Source organism: Ylistrum balloti, unplaced genomic scaffold, assembly GCF_031769215.1.
Source record: "Ylistrum balloti isolate Yb309-2 unplaced genomic scaffold, AGI_CSIRO_Ybal_v1 Utg370230, whole genome shotgun sequence".
Taxonomy (NCBI): domain Eukaryota; kingdom Metazoa; phylum Mollusca; class Bivalvia; order Pectinida; family Pectinidae; genus Ylistrum; species Ylistrum balloti.
The window spans coordinates 1,452,794-1,462,816 of NW_026782190.1; the positions used below are offsets into that span (position 1 = coordinate 1,452,794).

At 36.1% G+C, this 10,023-nt stretch overlaps 1 protein-coding gene across 1 annotated transcript; it reads left to right on the forward strand.

Annotated features, from left to right (window-relative positions):
* The first annotated feature begins 797 nt into the window (after positions 1–797).
* On the forward strand, positions 798–7,056 carry LOC132552003 (uncharacterized). The gene is made up of 6 exons (XM_060216148.1): positions 798–990; positions 2,351–2,596; positions 5,577–5,792; positions 6,064–6,132; positions 6,391–6,612; positions 6,866–7,056. The coding sequence occupies exons 1-6, from the start codon at positions 798–800 to the stop codon at positions 7,054–7,056; spliced, it is 1,137 nt and encodes a 378-aa protein (XP_060072131.1).
* Positions 7,057–10,023: the final 2,967 nt, after the last annotated feature.

Consider the following 10,023-nt stretch of genomic DNA (forward strand, 5'->3'; position numbering starts at 1 on the left):
GGTGAGTCGTTCAAACTGACCAAGATGGTAGCAAACCTTACTTTATGGTCACCTCTGTCAAAACCTTCTCAATAGCTTGATATACTCACGCACATACTCCATTTTCAGCTACCTTCGACTGTGGAACTTATCGCTACACATCTGACAGTGAAAGGAAGGGAAGTAACTCACAGATATCGGAGTGATATAACATTCAGCTAACCTGTTTTCCTGTCTACTTGTCCTGTCGGTGGGCTCTTGTTTAGTTTTATTGGTATTTAATATACGATTCTCTATGTGTCCTGAAGTAAAAGCTCGGAAATCCAAAATACGTTAATTACATAAATAGTAAAGTATCTTCACCGTCAGTTACTGCTTACGTACATCTAGTCTACAGTCGACTGCCAGAACACAAAAGGACAGAAGACATTAGTTGCGTAATTATGCAAATTAAACTATGTCATGTGGCTTATTTTGTTAGCCACAAAGTATATCAGGGACATAGGTATGTAGTACTTAGTTTCATTGTTCAGGGTATAAGATCTTGTCCAGATCAAGGTACGTGTTGCTCCAGGTAGTAACATTTATATACATGTATGGCATGACCACGTGCACGCTTCACTGACGCAGGTGTACTTCCTAACGTAAATACCTTTAAATACGTGTGAAACACTGTAGAATTTGCTATCGGATGAATAAATTCAGGCTATCTAAAATCGACGTCGTTCATACTCTGGACATGTGTGTGCGAGCAGTGACCCATAATTGTTGTGATGAAGTGAAATGATTAACCTGAAAGGCTGTGTATCTACCCTGTTATGGATAAAACTCGGAAACTAAGTACGGTTGTGTTTTATCAGCCAGATGAGGAGTCAGTTATCAGTCGACCCGGGGAGGGACCAGAACCATCTGTGGGAGAGGTATCGTCTACCACCACAACCTTAGAAAAGAACGGCAGTTCTCAGAAAAGACTCTCATTGGCATTCATCCGGAGGAAAACAGAGTCGGAGGGTAATTGTATATATTATGGTGTAATCGGTTTGCTAATTTAAAAATCCCTGTTTCTTAATTCAGTTATATATGGAGCCAGAAATATGAATTTTGTACAAGTTTAAAAATGTGAATTTAAAGTAGTGAGTCATATATATAAGTAATACATACATATATATACACATGGATTATTTATATAGTGACACGAGTTCCCGACCCAATTACATCTTATAGTTAATTCATTTCGCTCTGCAATACACGATCTGTGTTTATATCATCACGTGATGTTCAGCTTCACGACAATTTAATCCACTACCGAGTCTAACCTACAAATATACATGTATAAGCGAGTATGTAGCTAATTTGATTATGGATGGTCTCACACTTGCCCCGATGAAGTATGAAAATGTAGACAAAATTGGACCTAGTCTACAAGAATATATATACGTGTAACGATAAGAATGGGTTATTAATATTTCAAATGAAAAATGATAGGCTAGACCCGTACAACCACACTTGCTATAATTATAGACTCGCGAATTGAAAAAGGTGTTTAGCTTTTCCTATCACGATATTTTGTGCATGTTTCTTCAGGAGTTTGCCATGAAACGCTTCACGTGGTATAAATGGCGTTTTATTGTGTTTATAGACACACGGTATCGAGTAACAGCGACGGGACGCCTCCCCCATACAATGCAAGTCTCCGCTCACCTATGGAATGTACAAATGTATGGGTTAATCAACATAACACTGAACAGCAGCTTATCACGAGGTGTTAAAACCTAAACGAACTCCATTCATGGTTAATGAAAACAAAAAATGTAATATCGAATATATTGTATGTACACAACGCCGAAGTACTAATACAATCGTGGTATAGCATTACGTAAGATTTAGTCGCGAGTAACCACCTGTGTCAGGCACCGGTAACAAGCAGTATTCTTGTCTTCATAGCAATCAACTCGGGATCATAAATCGTTAAAGAAATCTCTGGTACTGTCTAAGTCTAGATCTACCTGTGGATCCAAGTAAAAATAAATCAATGGATGAAAAAAGAAACGGAATGAAATGAGAGAAACGAAACGAATTATTTCATTGTTTTAGCTATGACTACAGGTTTATGCATTTGCGTATGCAAACTGCATAATATTGACTTTCAGGTGTACTTTGGAGGGTCATTGTTTTCGATGAATTTTCATAACGAATCCACAGTATATCACAAGTATAATCGTATGATACATGTGTATGTACAGTAACTTGGGACCATACACAAACATACGTCTTTATCTCAACATGCATGTATGTATTTCTTAACGTACGTGATTTTTTTATTCATATTTTTTAAGAAGACTGATTAATGCCTTTCACTGTCTCTTAACAGATAGTGGAGTCAAATCGGAGGAGGATGGAAGCTCCACTACACATTCATCGAGGGCACGTTCCAATAGTCGCTGGAGTCGATTCTCTCGGAATGTCTCGTTTTCGTCTACCGCATCCCCGTTATGGGACTTTCCCTCTTTTGACGAACTGTTCGATAGTGGTGGCAAAGCTAAACTCGCCCTGCACAGGTCCCCTACTTCTGTCAGTGACGTCATACCGAGATCCCCGACGAGCACGTCGTCAATAGGTACGTTGTCGAGAAACCTGCGGGAACATTGCCGTTTCCTCTGGACCCAAAAAGTGTGCACTTTTGTGTTTATAAGCTCATATAATCTATGCAGTTTTGCGTTTACATAGGATACGGATTCCTATTCAAAACTTTTTCGGAACAATTTCTTAGTTCTTATAAACCAATTAGTAGAAAATTAGAATGAAATGTTTCGAGGAGTACAAGGTCATCTTCATCAGACAAATGACTCGTGTGGAGCGGACTAGAACTGACGTTCAATATACGTAGTGTACGAAATGGTATTTAAGAAATCGACCAACTTTTTCTGCTGTACTATAATCCTATTCACACTTAGGATGAAAATAGCGTGACAATATGGTAAACATAAAGAAACTTAATACACAAGATGGTAACAATATACTGTGGTCAACTCGGCTACGTTTTGTGTAACACTTGGTCATTGATATGCGTGGGAGTATGTGTCTCACACCTCACACTAAAATCTTCTACTGATTGTGTCATAAGAACTTTCATTTGTTCTGTCCTATTCAAAACAACTACACAAAATATAACAAAGTCGTAATAAAAGACAGGGACAAAACATGAACAAATGAAAGACTATGGACACAAAAAAAATATTAGGAGAATAAGACCAGATATTTCGAAAGGGGGTGGTTATGAGAACAAGTTAAAGTTATCAACAATGAAAACATGCACATACTTAAAATACATATATTTCGGTTCCAGGTCTTCAAATCTGGACATCAAAAGTAATTGATCTGTTTAGAGATTTGGATGTTCCCAAAATAGAAATGACGTACATTATATGCTCCTTGTACCTCTTCTTGATGATATAAGAACAAAACCTCGACCGAGTGCTCGATCGACAATGTATGCACTGTCTAACCACCACGATTTACAGGATTCATCATCCCAACATTGTTGTTTGAATCTTGTCGGACATAACAATTTGTACCATGATAAAACACGACTTCTATTATTATTCGTCATTAATAAAAACTCTCAAAAATTGTACATGGAATTAATTTCGAAAGGTTAAAAGTAAAACGACAGGAAAGACAAGATAAATGATTCTAGGCAGATAGGTGACGTAACTGAATTCCGAATATGCATTAATGAGCAAAATTAAATTAAGTAACGGATGGAATCCATTAACTTACATTAGATACATGTGACCTGAAAATGGTAACTGTCTTATATCAGTATCATTTGCAAAAATAATGACAAAACCATGTCTTGATCCCTAACATGCATGTAACATTCCCAAAAGGCCTTGATGGGAAGAAACACAATGCGTTTTGGCAAATGAAATAAATTAGAAAATATTAGCAGGTATGATGATTGGGTAATGAAGAGTCCTTATCTCAGTACTTTGATCGCCTAGTGATCCGCTCTTGCGTTGTATTCATTCTCTACTTGTACAGGTATAATACTGCGTTATAATCATCCTGCACATTATTACAGAGACAATTTGAAATAAGCGTTATATGTATTCGTGTCATTAACGAAACGGTACGATTTAAGTTTCTTTATGAAGAGAAGACATCCATCTAGATGATATTGTATAATGAAGATATGTATAACGTCACGGCTGACTGCACGTTGAGGGTCATCCCTCTATCTAGGTATACGTAGCGAGACAAAGACGCCGTTTCTTGGGTGAACTTTTCTGCGTGTTGGTGACAGGTAGTGAGAGACCTCCTCTCCCGGTAAGCAAGCAGTTAATAAATATATATTGTATATTCCGTTACGTAAGACAAAGATGCAAATGCTTATCGTAGGTGGTTAGAAAATTAATAATATTCATGGACCGCGTTTTTATGTGACACACATGTACAATATATATATATATATATGTACATATACTTGCCAGTATATACGTACATGTATGTCGTTATTAGGCACTTTACATCGGCCTGCAAAAAATGGATAAATTGTGTGTGTTTTATAGAAGTGGTAATTAACTCGTATGAAACTTTAAATGACAACATCTTTAATTTGTGACAACATTACACGCCTGTTGACAAGTCATTCTGAAGTACGCGTGTACCATCGCCACGAAATCCGTGGTCACGCCCCACTGCTCTGTACATGTGAAACAGGCACAGGTAAACACTGAGCAAGTGCTATCTTGAGCTAGCAGGCAAGTATTGAGTTGTACTTCCATGTAACAAAAGGTGTCTAGCCACTACCCTTGTTAATTGTTCATATAAAACATGTATATTCACTACAATGAAATTGCAAGAAAACGCAGGCAGTATCTGTCAACAGAAAGTCAGCATCATTGATGGACTGTAGCAGTTTCGTATTTGGAAGTGGTCGAGAATGGGACACGGGGATGCAAGAGCATTTAGACACGTTTGATTCAGAAATGGCGTTCGACGCGTATTTTTGTGAACGTAAGCAGACGTAACGAGACAGACCGTTTGATCCTATTCAGTGACTTCATTAGGGATTAATTACGTATCTTACCACAGATGTAGAAATTTGTAATTGTTATGAGATATTTCAATGTTCCATAATATTAAATGTGTGTGAAAAATCTAATATCCTGTGTCAATTTATAACTTAACATTGGTCCACACCTCAAAAAATTACATTTAGATCAGTGCCTAGCCACTGGTTCGGATGTGTCCGCAATATTTTGTTTCATAGGGTATTGAATTATGTGATATAGGATATTATCAATAATTTCTAGGTGTAACAAACAATGTTTATGATAGCAATAACAGTTTACAGTTCCTATGAGGAACAGCACAGGCGAAGCAGTAATTGTGTTCCTATTGACTCACAATAATACCCTGACGTGTCATTACAATGTATTTACATGTACATATGTACTGTGAAAGGCATGATGAAAAGGGTAAGATCCCTTTCGAATCTGTTGTCGAAAACAGTAGTGATACAGTAAATGATTTTCAAATCGAAAGAAAGAACAAAAAAAAACTGCGTATTCAATTCGTCATGTATTCCACAGGAGGTGAGTTCGTCATGTTGGAGGAAGAAAGCGTTGTCAATGCAACTTCCGGTCAACCAAACATGGATCCCCGTCAGTCCGTGATCTCACGCCAGGACAGCATTATGAATCAGTCATTTCGGTCACTTCTGTTCAAGAGCTGGGAAGGTAGTCAGAATAATTTCGTGAGCTTCCGGTCCAGACTGGGTGGAAATGTCCGTCACAAGTACTGCATGTGTATGTATTGCATTCGTACCGTATGTATTTTTCAACACTTTTGTGTTATTTGATGTTTAATCAATACACTGCAAATTTTCAAAGCGTCGTACAATGAATTCCTTAAGCACCCTTCTACAGGTTACATTGACGTGTCTTGAGAGAGGGGATTTCTATGATCCTCAAACATAATGTCAGGCCCACAGCCCTTTCCTTCTGCAAAACATCCCCGCAATAATATTCTTGGCAAATTATGATAAACCCAAAAAGTGCTGTTTCTTCTGTTTTCTAGGTTGTAGGATTACAAGTACGCCCTTTTTGTTTGTCAACGTCTCTATAGGAATGTTCATCACGTGTCTAGGTAAGGATCATCACGCGCTTGTGTACTATAAACCAAACAAAGGTCCGCTCTGAAAACCTACAGTAAATACGTTAATCATTCTTCGAAGAATTTTGTCCTTAATTCTGAAATTATTTTTTTTAACATTTTACCACAAACATAATGAATTTAAGGACATTTAAACTTTCCTTGAAAAAGTCCATATAATTGTTTCTGAAGACAGCTTTAAACTATTTCAATTGCTCGAGAGGATTCAATTTTATATATTTTGTGTAACAGGAGTGTTGTGTTTCATCCACTGCCGAAATGAGATGATGATGTCGACCTATGTCCTTATTAATGGCTTGCTGTCCGTCTTCTTCTTCCCAACCGTCATCATGGCATGGAATACACGTATCGGTGGTTGTATAAATGAGTCAAAAAAGGAGGAGGATGCGGAGAAACAGAGTCCGGTTTTTTTCATCGTGACCCTCTTATGTCGAACCGTTTCCACAATCATCGGTAAACATTTAATAACGCACATTGTCTTTCAATTATTTTCAGCTTTGATGAAAAACTTCAAATGACATTAAAATTACATTTAGGTCACATCATTCATATTGATATAAAAAATCAAACTGATAACAAGCATCACAGAATTGCGGATAATGAACTGATGATAGTTAACTGAATAACATTAAAAGATTTCTCACCGATTACATTCAATACATCATAAACTATATATTTTCTTATATATGTGTTACCTCTTTATCAGGCACGTGTCTGTTGGTGTACCGATATTACTGGATGGACCCGGTGTGGGAGAATACCCTTTGTGAAGTGGAGTTTTACATGATTTTCGCCATCGTTGCCATAGAATGGTCATTCATCGTGTTATTCCTCATTACACCGATAATTATTTACTTCTGCTTATACCGTGTCGCTCCTTACCTATCAGACGAATAACTTGAGGGCGAGTGACAAGTCAAACCGGAAATGAGCAATGGACGTTTGTAATAAATGGAAATACAACGAATAAGACTGCCGAAGTTTTGAAAGTGAAGAGAGTTTTTTTTCCGAAAGCTGAGAGGATGGTTACTTACACACCAGAAGTGTTCTGAACATAGTCATTTGTTTTTATTTCTACTTCTACCTTCAACGAAACATTATTTTATATGTATCTGCCTTACCGAAGGCGTTAGGACACCTGTGTATGTGTTTCCTGCTTAATACAGCGAACATGATTAACGCTGAGTAATTCCTATGCAATGCCTATCTGTTGGATATGGTGAAATGTCTGAGAGGTCTTCCAATGAACAATACAGCAAACCAAAATAGCACAAAGCAAATTTATTTTCTCGCTGTTTGTCTTTGTGTTTTACTTACATAATGATATGTACGAGCAAGGTCATGCAAAATTGTATATGTGAACTATGATATCATAGACGTTATCAGGTTTTTACATTATATATGATGAAAATGTTTTTTCTTGTTAAATTTACACCTTATACATGTATATATGCAAATTATGCAAGTGTTAGAATCATGGTGCATCACATTAACAATCTGTCACCTATCAATCATTATGGGAAGCACTGTATATATATTAAATACGTATACTATATACGTTATATGTCACTGTTACAAAATATAATGAATATATACACAGCATTAGTTTTTGTTTAGTCTGTCATTATGAAAGCATGCACTAGTAAAATCTAGCAAAACTTCTGGGTGTCGGCAGACGAGGGCAGACATATTCATGTAGGATTAAAATGTACAATATACAAGTGTAGTACATCATATCGTGTTCGCATTTCCGATTTATGAAATTATTTACACAACAGACAATCTAGAAATGCATTATTATATAACTTTGTGCTATACATGTAACGCCTAGCGAAACTTCTTTTCATGGTGTGATATTCAAAAGAGTGTCGCTACGAAAAGTGGATAAGTGGTGCTGTTAATTTCACTCTTGATAAAAAACAAAAACAAAAAAACAAAAACAATAAAACTTTTCTAACACTGGAAAGTTATTTGGTGGTTATATGATTGCAGTGTTCAAACAAGCCTTTATTTGAACAAAGTAATTCAACAAGACCTTCCAAACGTCCCAAGGTGTAAGTACATGTAACTGATAAATAACATATGAAGTATGTCTTCACAAGATATATATAGTTTATCGTATTGTTCCGAACTTCGGTAAATACATCAGTCCTGAGTTGCAAAATCATCAATTTTCTGGCAAAACACTTCTGTCGTTTAGGAAACGGGATGTTTAATTAGATGAAAAAATCTCAATTATTTTCTTAATTGTTTCTAAGGTGTTATATCAGAACATATTCAATAGACAGTATTTCATCATATTTGTTAAATGTATCTATTGTTTCTTGAGATTGCACTGGTAGTGATGATTTATTAACAAGGCCTTTTAGAACAATAAACAAACAATCAGACATAGAAAAAGGCCATCAGCAAATAAAATAAAAAATAACATGTTTTCTTGAAAATCATAAGATAGTGTCTTACGAAAGCGATCAATGTATTGCACGATGTACATGTAACACTGTGTCTACATGTAAACACCATCAAGAGTTATTTCCCTTCTGAAAACCAAGACTTCTCATTGATCGATCATTTGTGACGCCACTAGCCATATTCGTCATTTAATCGGCAACATTTGACTAAATAAACATGTTCAGCACTATAGGAAGAATACTTTGTCAATTAAGAATGGTACTATATCCACTCTCCATGTCAGCTTAGACTGTATGAAGATATACAGGTAAATATCAGGTGATGAACCTGGACACACTGTGACCTGTGACCCAGTGTATGTGGGTATTAACCAGGTGTACCTGTGACAATACAATAAAATATATTTAGTTTTTAAAGTGTCAAATATCGATAGTACAAGAAGTAGAAACTTTCCCTAACATAAAGACACGCAGATACCGATATATAGCCAAAATTATCTTATGAGACACGATAAAATTGTTGTATTTTACCTAAAATTATCAAAAATTTCAATACTGTACATGAACAAAAAACAAAATATTTGATGCCCGTGGTACACAATGACAACTTCAATACTGTACATGAACGAAGTAAAGATATTTGATGCCCGTGGTACAGAATAGAAACTTCAGCGATATACAACAAGAAGTGAAGTTAAATCATGGACGTTGCAGTACAGGTGAGGCAGTGCAACAGCTTAAGTATTTTGTAAACAACGACTTGCTATTATAAAATAAAATTTACAAGTATCCCACAGATACAAAACGGACGGATTTATGGTAATAACTGATCGATAAAGGTAATTTCTTATGTCTGAGAAGAGATCGCATTTAAGTATAAAATGCATCTCGTCTTCAACACTATAAGATGAACACAAAGGACATATACGATCGTGTAGAGGAAAAACAGGACGAGAATACTGTTTCCACTTTCAGCTTACGACTACTACCACAGAACTTTGCCAATACTTGTCTTTGACTTAAATATATAATATTATTAATATAGGGTTCAGAGCTCAGGTCATTCTTATAAGTATGATAAGTTCTCAACTTATTTCCATAAAAGGAGTGGCAGCACCTACTGAAATTTTATATTTCTCCCAATTAACACGTTGACCAGATATTGAAGAGTTCAAACAAATGATTCGTTACTTGTCGTTCGTCTCAGCTGTGTTTGGTTTTGCATTTTCCCATATTCTTTTGTATTTCAGGATTGCTGGAAATCGACCGATTATCAACCTTGTAATGTTCGAATGCCTGTTTAAATTCCGTATACATTTTCTACATAGGAGATTTTTTTTTTCTTTGCTCCCAACTAACATCCTCTTTTTATGATATCTTATGATATAATTTAAATATTTACGTTTCGATCACCGTATTGTTTAGAGTTTTCTAAGCTTCTGCACAAAATAAA

Excerpts from the sequence above, each read along its gene's own strand:
- LOC132552003 (XM_060216148.1), top strand. The coding sequence starts at position 798 with ATGGATAAAACTCGGAAACTAAGTACGGTTGTGTTTTATCAGCCAGAT. Across the intron at positions 991-2,350 it reads GAGGAAAACAGAGTCGGAGG|ATAGTGGAGTCAAATCGGAG; the intron begins GTAATTGTATAT and ends GTCTCTTAACAG. Across the intron at positions 5,793-6,063 it reads CCGTCACAAGTACTGCATGT|GTTGTAGGATTACAAGTACG; the intron begins GTATGTATTGCA and ends TCTGTTTTCTAG.